The 20,387-nt window shown below is 39.5% G+C and overlaps 1 protein-coding gene across 1 annotated transcript in view; it reads right to left on the reverse strand.

Moving 5' to 3' along the window:
* The window catches only part of LOC138853474 (neuferricin), an 86,562-nt gene extending 76,478 nt beyond the window's left edge, over nucleotides 1-10,084 (reverse strand). Inside the window, exon 1 of the mRNA XM_070090246.1 lies at nucleotides 9,598-10,084. Within this exon, the coding sequence (XP_069946347.1) occupies nucleotides 9,598-10,006 (409 nt within the window). The 5' untranslated portion in view covers nucleotides 10,007-10,084. The remainder of the gene's footprint in view (nucleotides 1-9,597) is intronic.
* Nucleotides 10,085-20,387: the final 10,303 nt, after the last annotated feature.

A 20,387-nucleotide genomic window follows, 5' to 3' on the forward strand; every position in this document is an offset into this window, starting at 1 on the left:
ATGTACCATATGGTACAATGTACCATATGGCACATTGTACCATATGATACCACTGTATGACATAGCACCAATGTACCATATGGTACTATATGGTACAATGGTACCATATGGTTCAAAACCATAGAATTCCTCTTCAGCTCCACTTCCATCAGTCTTACAACTGTAAGTTGTGAAGAGGAGAGTCAGAATTTGCCCAGAAAGCGAGTGGGGAGTGAGAGCTTCCTTGCCACCAGGCACGATGAACAAAGCTACTTTGGCAGCATTCCCACAATGCCATGCGGGGATCCAGATTATTTCTATAGTGTGTACACTGACCACCCAGACCCATTCTGTCAGATGTAGGCCTACCAGCCTTCTTGCGCTAAATTTGATGCTACTAGAATTTTGGTGTAGATCTACAGTTTGGACTCTCAACGTAAAGCCATAGATCTACAGCACGGACCCTGAAAGGGTTAATACAGTGGACCCTCGACCAACGATGGCATCAATTAACGATAAATCCGACTAGCGATACATTTTAACGCAAAAATTTTGCCTCGACTAGCGCTAAAAAACTCGACCAACACTATTCGTTTCGTCTGAGACGCGTCCACTTCTGGCCAGTGTTTACAAGCCAGCCAGCCACCGTGGTCGCTTCCAAGCATACAATTGGAACATTTCATATTATCACAGCCTTTTTAGTAATTGCACCTGCAAAATAAGTCGCCATGGGCCCCAAGAAAGGTTCAAGTGCCAACCCTACAGCAAAAAGGGTGAGAATTACTATGGATATGAAGAAAGAGATCATTGCTAAGTATGAAAGAGGAGTGCGTGTCTCTGAGCTGGCCAGATTGTACACAAAACCCCAATCAACCATCGCTAATATTGAGGGCAAGAAAACGGCAATCAACGAAGCTGTTGTTGCCAAACGTGCAACTATGTTTTCGAAACTGAGATCACAAGTACTCAAAGATGTTGAGAGACTGTTACTGGTGGGGATAAACGAAAAACAGATAGCAGGAGATAGCATCTCTCAAGCGATCATATGTGAAAATGCTAGGAAGTTGCATGACGATTTAATTAAAAAAAATGCAAGCAACAGGCCTGGTCACAGACCGGGCCGCGGGGGCGTTGACCCCCGGAACTCTCTCCAGGTAAACTAGTGGTGATGTGAGTGAATTTAACCCTTTGACTGTCGCGGCCGTATATATACATCTTACGAGGTACCATGTTTGACGTATAAATACTCATAAATTCTAGCGGCTTCAAATCAAGCAGGAGAAAGCTGGTAGGCCCACATGTGAGAGAATGGGTCTGTGTGGTCAGTGTGCACCATATAAAAAAAATCCTGGAGCACGCAGTGCATAGTGAGAAAAAAAAAACTCAGACCGTTTTTTTTAATTAAAATGCCGACTTTGTGGTCTATTTTCGTATAGTATTTATGGCTGTATTCTCGTTTTCTTGGTCTCATTTGATAGAATGGAAAACATATTATATAAATAGAGGTGATTTTGATTGATTTTACTATAAAAAGAACCCAGAAATAGAGCTCAAAGTAGGGGAAATGTTTGATTTTTGCCAATGTTCAAAAGTAAACAAATGATGCCATTGTCCAATAAATGTCCAACTAGCCATTCTAATATGCAGTCATGAATGGGTTGATGTTATTTATACAATTATTACAGTATTGCAGTAGTCTGCATAATAGTAAGTCTTCTATTTTTTGTTTGAATAAAAATTCAAAATAGAAAGCAAGAGTAATATCAGAGGGGCCTGGAAACATGACTGATGAGCAAAGAAAATGTTATTTTAGAGCCAGGAATGTCTGCATTGTTCATTCTGGACCTTATTTTGAAATTGTCATATTTTTTAGTTTTCGTGAAATTGGCCAAATTGCAAATTTCTGACCACATTATTAGGTAGTTGAAATCGGTAAATGGGCAGTTTCTTATACTCAATCGATAGAAAAAATGGAGTTCTAAAGAAGTAGCTATGAGTTTGGGCGACTGGAACAACGGAATTAGCCGAAAATAGGGCTCAAAGTGGGCGAAATCGCCGATTTGTAAACAGCGCCGAGGTCGCTAACTTCGCGAGAGCATAATTCCGTCAGTTTTCCATCAAATTTCGTTTTTTTTGGTGTCATTACAATCGGGAAAAGATTCTCTATCATTTCATAAGAAAAAATAATTTTTTTTTTTTTAATTTTGCGACACCAGGAGACACCTCAGGATTGGGGGTTGCGACAGTCGAAGGGTTAAGGCCAGCAAAGGTTGGTTTGAGAGATTTAAAGAGAAGGGAAGTAACCCCGGAAAAGGACTTGCCACCTCAAGTCCTAATGCAAGGGGATTCCCCTTCTAAACACTAAGACCATCAACACTCTCCCCTCCTCCCATCCCAGCAATCATCACCAGATCTTCAATAAAGGTAAGTGTCATGTAACTGTGCATGTCTTCTTCAGTTTGTGTGAATTAAAATTAATATTTCATGTGGTAAAAACAATTTTTTTTCATACTTTGGGGTGTCCTACACGGATTAATTTGATTTCCATTATTTCTTATGGGGAAAATTAACTTGACTAACGATAATTTTGACTAACGATGAGCTCTCAGGAACGGATTAATAGCGTTAGTCGAGGGTCCATTGTATAGACAAATGCAAAATTCTAAACATTGGACAAGAAAATAACCATGCCATATATAAACTAAATAACATAGATCTTAATATTACTGATGGTGAAAAGAATTTGGGAGTTCTGGTTAGTAGTACGTAATCTAAAACTAAGCCAATAGTGCATAAGTGTTCACAATAAAGCGAACAGAATAATTGACTTCATAACAAGAAGCATAAATATTAGGAGTCCTCAGGTTGTTCTTAAACTTTATATATCTTTGGTTAGGCCTCATTTAGATTATGTTGCACAGTTCTGGTCATCGTATTACAGAATGGATATTACCCCTTTGGGGGTTTCAGCCGTACTAGCACGGCTTACGCCCCAGGGTTTTTGACGTACTAGTACACCTAAATTCTAGCACCCTCAAATCTAGTGAGAGAAAGCTGGTAGGCCTACATATGAAAGAATGGGTCTATGTGGTCAGTGTGCACAGTATAAAAAAAATCCTGCAGCACAATGCGTAATGAGAAAAACAAAACTTTGACCATGTTTTGGGATTAAAACAGCGACTTTGCACTGTATTTTCGTATGGTATTTATTGTTGTATTCTAGTTTTCTTGTTCTCATTTTATTGAATGGAAGACATATTACAGAAATTGAGATGATTTTGACTGCTTTTACAATTGAAAGTATCTTGAAATTGAGCTCAAAGTAGCAGAAATGTTCAATTTTTACCAAAGTTCAAAAGTAAACAAATCATGCCAAGCGTCCAATAAACGTAAACTGGTGAGTCTAATATTCTTTCACAAGTGTGCTGATATTATTTATGCCATTTCTACACTAATGCAGTAGTCTGCATAACAGTAAATCCTCTATTTTTTGTAAGAATAAAAATTCAAAGTGGAAAGCCAAAGAAATATAAGAGGGACATGGGGATGTGACTAACAAACAGAGAACTTGTTATTTTAGTGCCAGGAATGTCTTTCTTGTTTATTCTGGACCCTATTCAGAAATTGGCATCTTCTGAAATTTGTGTGAATTTGGCAAAATTGCTAAATTTTGACCACTTTATTGGATAGTTGAAATCGGTAAATGGGTGGTTTCTTGTACTCATTCGATAGAAAAAATGAAGTTCTAGCGAAATAGTTATGATTTTTGTCAACTAGTACACTGGAATTGGCCGAAAATAGGGCTCAAAGTGGGCAAAATTGCCAATGCGTAAACATCGTCGAGACCGCTAACTTCGCGAGAGCATAATTCCGTAAGTTTTCCATCAAATTTCATACTTTTGGTGTTATTATGATCGGGAAAAGATTCTCTATCTTTTGATAAGAAAAAATAAATTTTTTTTTTAAATTTTGGCGACCCTGAGAACAAGTCTCTGAGAGGGCCTGGCGACCCCCAGAGGGTTAATGCACTGGAAAACGTGTAAAAAAGGATGACAAAGATGATCCATGTATCAGAACTCTTCCCTATGAGGATAGACTGAGGGCCCTAAATCTGCACTCTCTAGAAAGGCATAGAATTAGGGGGGATAATGATTGAGGTGTATAAATGGAAAGCAGGAGTAAATAAAGGGAATGTAAATAGCATGCTAAAAATATCTAGCCAAGACGGGACTCGAAGCAATGGTTTCAAGTTGGAAAAATTCAGATTCAGGAAGGATATAGGAAAGCACTGGTTTGGTAACAGAGTTGTGGATGAGTAGAACAAACTCCTGAGTACTGTCATAGAAGCTAAGATGTTGTGTAGTTTTAAAAATACGTTGGATAAATACAAGAGTGGGTGTGGGTGGATGTGAGTTGGACCTGACTAGCTTGTGATCAGAGAGTCAAAACACTCCAGACTGATGCACTAGCCACTGGGCCAGCTGGCTAGCACATCAGTCTGGAGTTTTATGACTCTCTGATCGCGGGTTCTAACTCCACCCATGGTATGGTCTGACTAGCTTGTGCTAATAGATCTGATGCCGTGCTTCTAAAGTGGATGTGATCTGACCTGACTAGGTGGGTCACTGGTTTAAGCCAAGAAGTAACTTGGACCTGCCTTGCATGGGCCAGTAGGCCTGCTGCAGTGTTCCTTCTTTCTCATGTCTTGCCCAAGTACAGGAGAACCATGGTCTAGATTATGCATAACTATGCTTATCCTATTGATAACAAGTATTTTCATGTTACTGTGGATTCACATTCCAAGTTTTTGGATGTTTGTATAACCAACTTTATTGCTTCTACTGTTATGGTTGAGTCATTAAGAAAATATTTTTGTAATTTTGGTTTGCCAGACAGTTGTTTCAGAAATGAATGAATTATTGTGTGTTACAGGAAATGGAGTATTTTTTAATAAGAATAGTATTAAGAAGGCTACTCCAGCCCAACAGTCACCTTTCTTCCAATGGTCTGACCGAAACGACAGTGAGAACTTTGAAAGAATGATTAAAACGTTTTTGAGATGGGTCTCTAAAAACCAGGTTGTGTAGGTTTTATTATAATCACAGAAAAAGTAATCATTCCTCTATGAGCATGTCCTCAGCTAAATTAATGTATAGGAAGTTTAGAGTTATCTTGGCAGAAGTCAGACTTATGTCTCACAGAGATAATTCATTCACTACATTGTCTGATATCATGCTTAAGAAAAATCAACAGAAGTTTCAGGATGGTGATGCTGTATATGCAAAAAAAAAAAAAAAAAATGGAGAGGGTAAGACATGGTTAAAGGATAAAATTCTTCAGGTTTCAGGTTTTAGGAACTAGAAGGTTTTAGCTCAAAGGTTTGGAAACATGGTGTGAGAGAGGTATGCAGACCTACTTTTGCAAAGATTTACCTGGAATATACCTGGGGAGGGATTTGGGGGTCAACGCCTCCATGGCCCGGTCTGTGACCAGGATAGTCTTGAAACACCATCTAATCCTAATGTGCTATGAGGATTAAAATGAGCCCAAATAGATGCACCCCTTCTAGCTCAGTAGTAGTAGCTACTGGGGTTGAAGAAAATAATTAACTGGTGTAGTATAATTTGGAGCCAGTACTGAATGTAAATGTGGGGTAGTAGGGACAGAGGTGGAAGGTGAGATTCTTCCAGCAGTGCAGAGTCCCAATTCTCACCTTTCAGACATTCAGGTAAGGTAGTAAAGCCACCAGATAGGCTTGACTTGCAATCATGAAGGTTATGGTTTCATTACCAAGTTTGTGCTTGATATTATAACCAAATTTTGTATTACAGTTAACACAATTTATAGGGAAGGAATGTTGGGTATTAAAAAGTGAATGTAATTCAACAGAATAGAATCAAAAAGTTATTTATACTGTTTGTGACTTGATAAAGCCCACTGTGTGGGTGAAACGTTGTCAATACAGGATCGCATTATACTGCATATGTGTTTATATTTCCACAGGGTTGACACAGATCTACTGTTCTGTTGTTGTTATGGACCCCAATGGAAATACAGTACCTGGAAAGGGTTTCAGGGGGTCAGCACCCCCACAGCCCAGTCTGTGCCCAGGCCTCATGGTGGATCAGGGTCTTATCAATCTGGCTGTTACTGCTGGCTACATGCAAACCAACATACAAACTACAGCCAGGCTGGTCAGGCACTGAATTTAGGCACTTGTCCAGTGCCTTCTTGAAGACAGCCAGGGGTTTATTGGTAGTCCCCCTTATGTATGTTGGGAGGCAGGTAAACAATCTTGGCCCCCTGACACTTACTGTGTTGTCTGCAAGACTCCAATGGAAATACAAGACCCAAAGGAAATTGCAATAACCCAAAGGAAAGAGTCACTGTATCAAACTTATTAGGGTTTTCCTAGGTAATTTACACAGATATTACTATGTAAGATAATTGTAATCACTTAAAACTTGTGTAACTGTACTTATGTTTAATTGTACATGTACCTAAATGAATTTATTTATATTAAATAAACAAGGCATAAGTTACCCCAAATGAGAATAAGTCACTTTGATTTTTTGGGGTTATGCTAGGTGATTTACACTATGCATGATAAACGTGCTTACGTGTATGTGGCCTGGGTTCAATTCTTGGCATGGGAATTAGTTTACAAGGACCCCAATGGAAATAAATCAATTCGACTTTTTTTGTGCTATCCTAGGTAATCTACACATATGCTGCTACGTATGATAATCTATGTATCTATATTTATATAAGAACTTAAGAAAGAAGGAACACTGCAGCAGGTCTACTGGCCCATGCGAGGCAGGTCAAAGAACGTTTATCCCATATAAAGAAATTAGATCAAATAGAAATGACCCAAAATGGATGAATAATAGGCTCAAATATCTACTAGGACATAAGAAAGGAATTTATAGGCGTATCAAAAGAGGTGAGGGTCATCTTATGAATCAGTATATTGACATTAAGAGGGACATTAAAAAGGGGATAAGAAAAGCTAAAAGGGACTATGAAATTAAAGTTGCTAGGGATTCTAAAACTAACCCAAAAAGTTTTTTCCAGGTCTATAGAACAAAAGTTAGAGATAAGATAGGTCCCCTTAAAAATAACTATGGGCACCTTACTGACAAAGAGAATGAAATGTGCTCGATTTTAAATAATTATTTTCTCTCAGTTTTTACACAGGAAGACACTAACAATATTCCAGTAATTAATTTTTATAGTGGGCTAGAAGAAGATAAATTATGTAACATCACAGTCACTAGAGAAATGGTTGTGAAGCAGATAGACAGACTGAAGCAAAATAAGTCGCCGGGTCCTGATGGGGTTTTTTCAAGGGTTCTTAAGGAATGCAAAATGGAACTCTGTGAACCATTAACTAATATTTTTAATTTTTCTCTTCAAACAGGTGTAGTGTCTGATATGTGGAAGATGGCTAATGTAATTCCTATTTTTAAAACAGGGGACAAGTCGTTACCGTCAAATTACCGCCCAATAAGCCTGACCTCAATTGTAGGCAAATTACTAGAGTCAATTATAGCTGAGATTATAAGAAGCCATCTCGATAAGCATAGCTTGATTAATGATACTCAGCATGGATTCACAAGAGGCCAGTCTTGTCTAACTAATTTATTAACTTTCTTCAGTAAAGCTTTTGAGGCTGTTGACCACGATAAAGAATTTGATATTATTTACTTAGATTTTAGTAAGGCTTTTGATAGAGTTCTGCACCATAGACTGTTAAAGAAAGTGGCAGCTCATGGCATTGGGGGAAAAGTGCTCTCGTGGATCGAGTCATGGCTCACTGACAGGAAGCAGAGAGTGTCCATAAATGAGGTTAAATCCGAGTGGGGATCTGTAACAAGTGGCATTCCACAGGGATCAGTCTTGGGCCCGTTGTTGTTTATAATATATATCAATGATCTTGATGAGGGAATTACTAGTGATATGAGCAAATTCGCCGATGACACAAAGATAGGTAGGATAACTGATTCAAACGTAGATGTTATGGAACTTCAGGAGGATTTAAACAAACTCTATTCTTGGTCAGAAAAGTGGCAGATGCAGTTCAATGTAGATAAATGCAAGGTTCTGAAGCTTGGGAGTGCCCATAACCCTAGTACTTATAAGTTAAATGATGTAGAACTTAGCCATACAGATTGCGAAAAGGACTTGGGGGTTATGGTGAGCAGCAACCTTAAACCAAGACAGCAATGCCTAAGCGTACGTAATAAGGCAAATAGATTACTGGGATTTATATCAAGAAGTGTAAGCAACAGAAGTCCAGAGGTCATACTGCAGCTTTATACATCATTAGTAAGGCCTCACCTAGATTATGCAGCTCAGTTCTGGTCTCCATATTACAGAATGGACATAAATTCGTTAGAAAACATTCAGCGTAGGATGACTAAATTAATACATAGCATTAGAAATCATCCTTATGAAGAAAGATTGAAGACTCTTAAGTTACATTCACTTGTTAGACGAAGAATGAGGGGAGACCTGATCGAAGTGTATAAGTGGAAGATAGGTATTAATAAAGGGGATATTAATAAGGTCTTGAGGATGTCTCTCCAAGAGAGAACCCACAGTAATGGATTTAAATTAGATAAGTTTAGATTTAGAAAGGACATAGGAAAGTATTGGTTTGGAAATAGGGTAGTTGATGAGTGGAACAGTCTACCTAGTTGGGTTATTGAGGCTGGGACTTTGGGTAGTTTCAAATTTAGGTTGGATAAGTACATGAATGGGAGGGGTTGGATTTGAGTGGGACTTACACATCAGAGCTTATTTCTTGGGTAGCATTGAAAATTGGGTTGGGCAAATGTTTTGTTAGTGGGATGAATTGTAAAGGACCTGCCTAGTATGGGCCAACAGGCCTCCTGCAGTGTTCCTCCTTTCTTATGTTCTTATGTTCTTATGTTCCTACCGCCTAAAGCCAATGACCCAACCTAGTCAGGTCAGGTCACATTCACTTAAGGAAGAAGCACGGCATCAGACCTAGTAGCACAAGCTAGTCAGGTCCAACTCACACCCACCCACACCCACTCATGTATTTATCTAACCTATTTTTAAAACTACACAACGTTTTAGCTTCTATAACTGTACTTGGGAGTTTGTTCCATTCATCCACAACTCTATTACCAAACCAGTACTTTCCTATATCCTTCCTGAATCTGAATTTTTCCAACTTAAAACCATTGCTGCGAGTCCTGTCTTGGCTGGAAATTTTCAGCACGTTATTTACATCCCCTTTATTTATTCTTGTTTTCCATTTATACACCTTGATCATATTACCCCTAATTCTCCGTCTTTCGAGAGAGTGCAGATTCAGGGTCCTCAGTCTATCCTCATAGGGAAGATTTCTGATACATGGGATCATCTTTGTCATCTTCCTCTGTATGTTTTCCAGAGCATTTATATCCATTCTGTAATACAGTGACCAGAACTACAACAATAATAAACTTGATTTCTCTGATCTCAATACTTTATTAAGCAAATTAAATACTATTACATTTACAAACACAAAACCCGTATGGGTCATTGTATAACCACATACATGCAAGAGTATATACAACTTCGAGAAAGCAACAATTTCCACACCTGAGAAAAATTCGTACCCTCCACCAGGGCCATAGTGTTCCTTGCCCTTCTTGACATTGTAAACCCGGCCAAGAATGGCCAAGTATGGCCCCTTGGTCCCACCCTGACTGCCATACTGCTGCAGCTCCTGGGCTGTGAAGATTCTCTCCCGATGTCTGCTGCTGCTCTTTTGTTTGTTGCTGCTGGTGCCCTGGTGGGCACTGCTGGTGCCCTGGTGGGCACTGTTGGTGCCCTGGTACGTGGTAGTGGTAGCCAGGTAGAGGCTGGTGACCAGGTTATGAATGGCTGTGGCAGCCTGACTGGTGTGGCTCATCACCCCCGTCACCCACTCCGGCCACACCATCATACCCACACCTAACATACCCACACCTATGGATATTATCAATATCAAGTTGACATATCGGTTCATTCTTATTAGTAAGTCACTACGAGCACTGAGAGAACTTGTTGTTGTTGGGTTTATCAGGGCCACTGACAGCTTACGTAGTAGTGAACCCGACTTCCCGATGTTCCGGCAAGATTTGTTTCTCAAAGTTGGACCATGAAAGAAAAATTAACAAGAATTCCTTTGTAAATAGAAACATGAACTAGAAGTTCCCAATTATATCAAGTGGACCACTTTGCTAAGCCCCAGCAGAGAGAGACTCCCACTAGGACCGGTGGCTAAAGCTCCCGCTTCACACACGCAGGGCCCGGGTTCGATTCCCGGCGGGTGAAAACATTTCGACACGTTTCCTTACACCTGTTGTTCTGTTCACCAAGCAGCAAATAGGTACCTGGGTGTTAGTCGACTGGTGTAGGTCGCATCCTGGGGACAAGATTAAGCTTACAGCATAATGAGCCCTGCTGCCATGTTGCTAGGAGAAAAATAATGGTCAAAACTGGGTGGTAAGATAAGATAAGATAAGATTTCGTTCGGATTTTTAACCCCGGAGGGTTAGCCACCCAGGATAACCCAAGAAAGTCAGTGCGTCATCGAGGACTGTCTAACTTATTTCCATTGGGGTCCTTAATCTTGTCCCCCAGGATGCGACCCACACCAGTCGACTAACACCCAGGTACCTATTTGCTGCTAGGTGAACAGGACAACAGGTGTAAGGAAACGTGTCGAAATGTTTCCACCCGCCGGGAATCGAACCCGGGCCCTCCGTGTGTGAAGCGGGAGTTTTAGCCACCGGTGCCACCGGGCACAGAAGGTCCCCTCGAGAACAGAAAAAAATCTTCAGTGCAGTCAGGTGGACACACTCTTAATAAACACTTGCAGAGCCAGACTACCACACTCAACTGATAGCAACAGGCTTTCATTAGGCCTTAAAGAAATCACTGAGAATAAAAAGCGCTGCAAAGGTTACAGTGTGTGATTTACATTTTATCGTGTTGTTAAGTACAAAGAAATGCCGAGGCAGTTCAGCCAGACTAATACTAATGCTTACACCGTGGCCGCCCCGTGGCCTGGTGGAAAAAGCTTTCGCTTCACACAGTGAGGAGTCCGGGTTCGATTCCCGGTGAAGGGGTGGAAACATCGGACGTGGTTTCCTTACACCGCTTATCTATGTTCATCCATCAATAAAATGGGTACCTGGGTGTTAGTCGACTGGTGTGGGTCGCATCCTGGGACAAAATTGACCAAGACCTGATTTGAATAACAATAAACTGGAGATTCCATGGTTTGAAGTGCTGCTTCCCAAGACTAAACCCATCTTAGTAGGAACTAGTTACCGCCCTCCTACCCTGGACCAGTTCTTAGAAGACTTTTCCAGAGTCTTGTCCGGACATGAAAACAACTGCGATACAATAATACTGGGAGACTTCAATATCTGTTTTCAGCAGCAAAATAACGGGCTATGCAAAAGGTATAAGCAAATTCTAGGATTAAATAGTTACACTCAACTAATTAATACTCCAACCCGGATCACACAGTTCTCAGCCACCCTAATTGACCACATACTTTGTAACCGCTCTGAGAACATTAGTCAGTCAGGCGTCATTACCACAGGTCTTAGTGATCATTTCATCATTTACTGCACCAGGAAAATCACTAGGGATAGGATAGGCCTACACAGGACAATAAAAATGAGGTCAACTAGAAACTACAGTAAAGAAACACTGGTAAATAGGCTACACAATTGTGACTGGACAGAGATAACAAGTTGCACGGACGTAAACGATGCCTGGGAAAAATTCAAAACAATGTTCACTACCATCCTTGATAATGTTGCACCAGTTAAAGAGGTTAGGATTAAACGAAGAACTGAACCCTGGATGAATACTGAGATATTAGATAATATGAAATTCAGAGACCAGCTGCTAAAAAGATTTAAAGCAAACAGACAGGATATTGCAGCACTAAATGAATTCCAAAGGGTGAGGAACAGAGTACAGAGACTTATAAAAGGAGCAAAGGCAAAGCACTACTGCTCAAAAATTGAAGAGTATAAGCATAACCCCAGAAAGCTCTGGCAACAACTAAAACATTTGGGGTATAGCCATAAGCCAGTAGATAGGTCTAACATAGTACTCACTATCGATAATGAGGTATGCCATGAAACATCTAAGGTGGCAAATTGCTTTAATTCATACTACACATTTGTTGCATCAACACTGGTAAGTAAACTACCAGCTGCATCAAATACCTTTAACACAGACTCTGATAAGTTTCAAACATACTATACCAATAAAGGGGTAACCCCAAACAGTTGTCAACTAGTAAGTGTATCTCATGACTTTATTCAAAAAGAACTAAGCAGGTTAAACCCATCTAAGAGCACAGGCCCTGATAACATCCCGTCTAAGTTCCTAAAAGATGGTGCTTCTGAACTGTCAATCCCTATTGCTCACATAATAAATCTATCAATCACCACTAATACCGTACCGGAGGGGTTCAAGGAGGCCAGAGTTACTCCTATCTTCAAGAAAAATAGTAGGTCTGATGTAAGCAACTATAGGCCTGTTAGTATACTCAGTATAATATCTAAAATTCTAGAGAGGGCGGTGTATTCTCAAGTAGTTAAGTACCTTAATGACAACAACATTCTCCATAGCTATCAATCGGGCTTTAGAAGATCTTACTCAACCGACACCTCCCTTATTAATCTGATGGATTACCTGAGAACTGAAATGTCAAAGGGGAACCTCATAGGTATGGTAACTATGGAAAATTTTCTAGGGTGCTTACCTGTATGTACCTCAACATTATATACATACCAGTAATCTCATTGGGAGACAATCATATTGTTTACCGTAGTCACCCCGTGTAGACATGTGAGAAAACTTAACCACCCCTGGTTGCACCAAGTGGTCCCCTCGACCTCACAATCTTATCCATATCTATCCGAGACCAGTATGGATTGGGTAGCACCCACAAGTACGGTGCTACTAATTAATTGTGGACTGTATAGATTATATTAGTTTAACTGAATGAAGGGGGGGGGGTAGGACACACATGGATACATCCGTCAAGGAAAACATTTGTACATAATCCCACTACTTACCAGATGTTCTCTGGTGGTCACTTGATGTAGCTGGATCACTCGTAACCTATCTAATTATAACATACCACTACTGGCCAGTCTAAGGTTGCTATAACTAGAAGGGTTACTTAACTGTGGGTGATTGATATTCCTCATTTCTTGATTCACCATCTCATTTTCGATGTCCTGCTACACCGACACGATTCTCATTCCAGCAGGACGAGGTATCCGCTGGTTTGTCCTGCTTTAGACGTCGTGACTCGAGGAGTTTCCCTTTCCTCGTCTCGTTAACAACGAGGTCTAGCGTGTTCACTCGGAGCAAACGACTTATTTCACTTCACATATTCTCTTAACTTAGCGTTATTATCATTAATTACATTACAATTCACAAGCCGATTTAACGTCTCATAACTATTATACAAACTAGAGGTCACTCCATTAAGATCTGAGACCGATGAGTGATGATTAATCCAAGGGTAATTTTCCCCAGGACACAGTCCATTGTGGCGCGTCAGTCACCCGCTCCTTCTCTTATCACACTTTTACCACTCTATTACTGTGGTCCCGTAAATCCCGTTCCCTCACTCTCCACCAGGAACAATTACGACACTTCTTATTATGAAATGAGGCCTATATTAATCCTTAGGCCACCGTGAACGTCAATTTCGTGGTTCCATGTTTTCTCAGCTTCCTCACCACCATTCAAAACAATACGCGCCCTCCTCCCCGCACATCCGCGCATGCGCAAAGGGAACTCTTGGTTCTACTCTTATTTTCAAATACATTTTTGACCCATATAGACACATTAAACACCTATTAGGCACTATAGTTTCGGAAAATCAAAAAAATTTCCACACTGCGGCCGGGCGGAGGTCGTTGCTAGACGACTTACATAATGTGGAGTACAATTTTCCCATCTTCACTGGCCACCCATATTTATTGAACCCTCAAAATGGACTAATTAGTGTTCCATTCTCTCAGGGGCATAAGCCTATGCTCCCTGGATTAATTTATTGGGCATACTGGAATTTTGAGACTTTAACAATAACAAGTCTCTCAGTATCCCAAGTCAGCCCCAGCACATTACTGCATATAGGCACCAACTCCATGGCCATCCATATTTATTGAACCCTCAAAATGGACTAATTAGTGTTCCATTCTCTCAGGGGCATAAGCCTATGCTCCCTGGATTAATTTATTGGGCATACTGGAATTTTGAGACTTTAACAATAACAAGTCTCTCAGTATCCCAAGTCAGTCCCAGCACATTTCTTCATTATTTCATTAACCCCTTCACATATCCTCATTAGTTCCTCTTCAGTTGACGTCACACCCGGAAATTGTCCACATAAGATTATTTACCCAATTACTTCGCTCAGTGGACCGCCTGTGCATTTAAGGTGTGCATTTATCGTCGCCTGAAGTAAGAACAATTTATTATTTAACTGCTTATTAATTATATCATTATAAGCAGTCAACAATTTTGGTGTCTTGCTCAGTTCGCAGAGCTGGGCCCTTTAACTGTCCATACGCCATCCTATAATTAGTAGGTAATTCTGGACGGTCAAGCTTCCACGGAAGTCGCACCCAGTAATTTCCAGATTCACATTTAACATCCTTCAGGTATTGTTCCTGAGTAAAGGAATCATTTGGACTTTCCTCATTTACATTAATCCCTATGCTGTCCAGCTCCCACAAATTAGACTGGTTCAACATCATTCTCGATAGAAGAATACTTGTACTGGGTTGACCTTTCATGAGTAAGACACCGTGACCGTATTCACTACTTCCTCTAGTCATTATTACTAGGCGGTAGTCTGCCATATATTACATGGCCCGTACCAGTGTTGAGGAGAGTGACACCGTATGGTTTTGGGTTTATGCCCTTTATCCTGAATTTTTACATCCAACACCGGCAAGGCTACCTCAGCTAGGCCATCATTATTGCCATTAGCTGCAACCTTTACATCAGTCACTGTAGTGTCAGGGTTATTAACATTATCATTATTGTCACCATTATTATAAGAATCACATACAACCCTGCACATAACTGTATGGTGCTTTCCCTTGTTGCATTGATAGCAACTGTTCAATTTGGTATGACAATCCTTTACATTATGATTGTCTAGACATCTGATAAATCTGTCAAGTTCTTTCATTCTTTCCACTTTAATGTCCCATGAATTACAGGCATTACAATTTTTAGTGAAATGAGTACCCTGGCAGAAGAGGCAGTCTCTCTTTTCCTTGCCTGACCTCTTATTAACCGGGTTACACTTACCGAGGTACTTATTCCTCTTACCTTGATGTGAGGAACCACTATTACTGATTCCTGACTTGATATGTGCCTATTTAACTCTTAACTATGATTATTACCACTGGGATTAATTTTCCCTTTTGAGACTTGACAGATACTTCAGCGTCATTATGTGTTATATCCTTAGAACTGTTTGGCTGGCTGGTCTGCAATTGAACAATTAATTCCTGCCGACCTAGTCTGATTTCCTCCAGACCGTACTATGGAGGTTTTGGCAAACCCACCCTTTGCATTAATAGGTTGATCAACTGCCTGGCTTACACCCTTTAATTTATTCAAAGCCTTACTTTTACAAGACAGTTTTTCTTCCAATTCGTAATGTTGATTAATTAAAACATTCATTTCCATTCTATCTGCACAATTCTCCAGCAGATCTCTTTCACAGTCTTTAAACCACAATTTGTACCAATCAAATCTACTCTCTAAAGCATCTAAATATAACTTTAATTCATTAGGGTTCACGGTTCTTTGATTCACTAAATCAAATGCCTTCGTCACATGGCTTTTAATAGCCTGTAATGATGCTTTCATTACTCTAAAATTCACGGACTTGTCAGCCACATTAACTCCATTAGATCCAGTCATGGTTAGAGAATTATTAATCACTGATTATACAACTTAAGTAGGCGCCTTATAAGAGTAATTCTTGCACTTTACTCTTGTATAAATCCTAGCCACACATGTGCTAGCAATTAATTGGGCTAATTGTCATCCATCACACGATCGATTAAACTTGTGCACCCTACACCCACTTCCTTCAATCAGTCACTTAATTATTAAGTAATTAATTCAATTAATTTTTTCACTGATTGCACCCGGTTCTCGAAGGACCAACGGGCAGATATGGAAAATTTTCTAGGGTGCTTACCTGTATGTACCTCAACATTATATACATACCAGTAATCTCATTGGGAGACAATCATATTGTTTACCGTAGTCACCCCGTGTAGACATGTGAGAAAACTTAACCACCCCTGGTCGCACCAAGTGGTCCCCTCGACCTCACAATCTTATCCATATCTATCCGAGACCAGTATGGATTGGGTAGCACCCACAAGTACGGTGCTACTAATTAATTGTGGACTGTATAGATTATATTAGTTTAACTGAATGAAGGGGGGGGGGTAGGACACACATGGATACATCCGTCAAGGAAAACATTTGTACATAATCCCACTACTTACCAGATGTTCTCTGGTGGTCACTTGATGTAGCTGGATCACTCGTAACCTATCTAATTATAACATACCACTACTGGCCAGTCTAAGGTTGCTATAACTAGAAGGGTTACTTAACTGTGGGTGATTGATATTCCTCATTTCTTGATTCACCATCTCATTTTCGATGTCCTGCTACACCGACACGATTCTCATTCCAGCAGGACGAGGTATCCGCTGGTTTGTCCTGCTTTAGACGTCGTGACTCGAGGAGTTTCCCTTTCCTCGTCTCGTTAACAACGAGGTCTAGCGTGTTCACTCGGAGCAAACGACTTATTTCACTTCACATATTCTCTTAACTTAGCGTTATTATCATTAATTACATTACAATTCACAAGCCGATTTAACGTCTCATAACTATTATACAAACTAGAGGTCACTCCATTAAGATCTGAGACCGATGAGTGATGATTAATCCAAGGGTAATTTTCCCCAGGACACAGTCCATTGTGGCGCGTCAGTCACCCGCTCCTTCTCTTATCACACTTTTACCACTCTATTACTGTGGTCCCGTAAATCCCGTTCCCTCACTCTCCACCAGGAACAATTACGACACTTCTTATTATGAAATGAGGCCTATATTAATCCTTAGGCCACCGTGAACGTCAATTTCGTGGTTCCATGTTTTCTCAGCTTCCTCACCACCATTCAAAACAATACGCGCCCTCCTCCCCGCACATCCGCGCATGCGCAAAGGGAACTCTTGGTTCTACTCTTATTTTCAAATACATTTTTGACCCATATAGACACATTAAACACCTATTAGGCACTATAGTTTCGGAAAATCAAAAAATTTTCCACAGTAACCTTAGACCTGCAAAAGGCCTTCGATACTGTCAACCACAATATATTATGTAATAAACTTCAAGCTATCGGTATAGGTTCTGTAGACTGGTTTAAGTCCTACCTTAGCAACAGGAGACAAATAGTCAAAATCAACAAAACAGAATCAGAACCCCTGCCGATAACATGTGGAGTTCCCCAAGGTAGTATTCTGGGTCCCTTATTATTCTTATGTTATGTCAATGATATGCCTATCAGTGTCAAGTGCAAACTCCTACTGTATGCAGATGACAGTGCTCTGTTAGTGTCAGGTAAAGACCCACAAGATATTGCTAATGTTTTAACACTGGAACTGGAGTCCTGCAGCAAATGGTTAGTAGACAACAAACTATCATTACACCTAGGGAAAACTGAAGCCATTCTCTTTGGCACGAAACATAAACTGAGAAGGGTAAATAACTTTAATGTTCAATGTAATGGGGAGCCCATCACTTTGGTTTCATCAGTAAAATATTTGGGAATCCCCTTTGACCCATGCATGTCAGGAGAATTGATAGGGAACAGTGTAGTAAAGAAAGCGAATGCCAGACTGAAGTTCCTGTATAGACAAGCACAGTGTCTACCTACTGAGGCTCGCAGGACCCTACATCTAGCCCTTATACAATGCCATATGGATTACGCTTGCTCTTCTTGGTACTCTGCCTTGACAAAAAAAACTGAAAGATAGACTGCAAATCACCCAGAACAAAATCGTAAGATTCATCCTGGGGCTGGGACCAAGAGAACACGTAGGCCAAGATGAATTACAGCAGTTGGATATGCTGAATGTTGAAGACAGAGTAAAACAACTGAAGCTAAATCATGTTTATAAAATTGCTCACAAACAGTGTCCAGAATATCTTGCTGTCAATTTTGTCAAGGTTGGGAACCAAAGCAATCATAGTACTAGGGGGAGAGAGCACAACTTTGTAGTACCCACAGTCATTGGCCAGGCTTCAAACACCTTTTATTGTACAGCAATAAAGGAATGGAACAGACTACCCGCACATGTCAAAGCCAGTCATAGCATGAACCAGTTCAAGAAGAGTGCCAAAAGGTGTCTGATGAATGTAGCTACAGAAAGGGAGGGGAATGATTTTCTATTTTTTATCTAACATACGTGTAAATTTTACCTTATTCCTAGTAATGACCCTCGTATTGTAGATAGTCTTAATGACCCTCGTGTAGTAGATAGTCTTTTTAGTATGATAATAAGATGTTATCTTCATTATAGAATAATAAGAAAATATTATAACCTTTATATTATAATAATAAGGTAAAAGGACCACAATGGAAATAAGTCACTCTGTCTGACTTTTTTGGGTTATCCCAGGTTCTCTACACATATGCTGCTATGTATGATAATTCTATGTAACTGTATTTGTGTATACCTGAATAAACTTACTTACTTACTTACCCTATAAACCCCACAACAACAACATACGGCTCTTCCTCTCACTGACCTTAACAACAACAGCAACAACAACATACGGCTCCATCTGTGACTGACCTTAACAACAACAAACAAGAAGTTGACTCTGGTAACCACTTGTTGTTTCTCTAACACAGGTGAGTCACACCTTTATTACAACATTCAACTGATACATGGTATATACACAGTGTTTTGACCCATCAAATATAGTGTTATCGTTATCCTGCAAAACAATGAAATCAAAGAGACACCTTTGTTAGGGAACAAGGTAGTGAACACTGTATTATGATCAAGACTTCATTCATAAGATAAAAGAAAGGACTTAATTAAATCAGCAATTACAATGAAAAATGGAGTGTACATCAACGAGTGTTTAACGAGAAAACATCAAAACCTTCTGTTCAGGTTGAGAAAACTTAAACAGGAAAACAAAATACATCAGTGTTTCACGCGAGATGGGAAAATACTAGTAAGGAAACATCAACAGGACAACAATATACCATCTCAAATGAACGTGATTTCTCTACCTTCCTTAGAAAAGCTGACATTTCTGTAACAGATTAGATAAGTGCCCTTAACACATATATATATGTGTGGTGCATATAGTGTACGTTACTATTATATTATTGTGTATTATTATTTTTTTTTGCTCGCTAATACCAGCTACCTCAAATACGTTTTACTTCTTTTTAATTGCTATTAATTGCTCATAATTTTGTGTTGCAAGTCAAATCTTACTCCAACTTAATGTTATTCATGGTTGCTACCTGTCCATTTAATTCTGTTTACCACTACTTTTTTTAGTCCCTTTTATATTGTGTGAGCAATTAGTGTATATTCCAATTACATTATTGTGTAAGTCCCAAAACTATCTTTTGCTAGCTAGTACCAACTACCTCATATTTCTCTACTTTTTATAGTGCAATTAATTGCTCAACTTATTATACATTACAAATTAGATCTTACTCCCAAATCAATATTATATCATAGTGACTATCTGTCCATTGAACTTTGTTCACCATTACTTAATTTAGTCCCTTATATATTTTCTCCTTTATTTTAGCTTTATATAACAACCTTAGTTCATATATTCACAATTGTTAAAATAATCAAGGTGCTATTCTCAGGTACTAAAGTGTAATAAGTTCACTATTTTGCCATTATATTCCCAAGTTCCTTTATTTGATCATCACTTTATTTGTTCACCGCAAATTATTTTAGTCCCTTTTATATTGTCTCCTTTATTTTAGCTTTAAAAGACTACCTTAGTTCATATATTCACATTTGTTAAAATAATTCAGGTGCTATTTTTTAGCTTTAGAATATTTACTTTGTCTTATACTTAATTCTAACTATAGTTCACTATAAATCTTATGATAACAAGCATTGATCCTGATACCAACCTCTTATCTAATGGCTTAAATGAATCAAACAGTAACTGTAATTACTACACTGCAGAACAATCAAAGACACTTCTCAGAGCCAACAACAACATAACTGTCTTTAACTACAATATCAGATCTTTAAGCAAA

Source organism: Cherax quadricarinatus, chromosome 31 (assembly GCF_038502225.1).
Source record: "Cherax quadricarinatus isolate ZL_2023a chromosome 31, ASM3850222v1, whole genome shotgun sequence".
Classification (NCBI taxonomy): Eukaryota; Metazoa; Arthropoda; class Malacostraca; order Decapoda; family Parastacidae; genus Cherax; species Cherax quadricarinatus.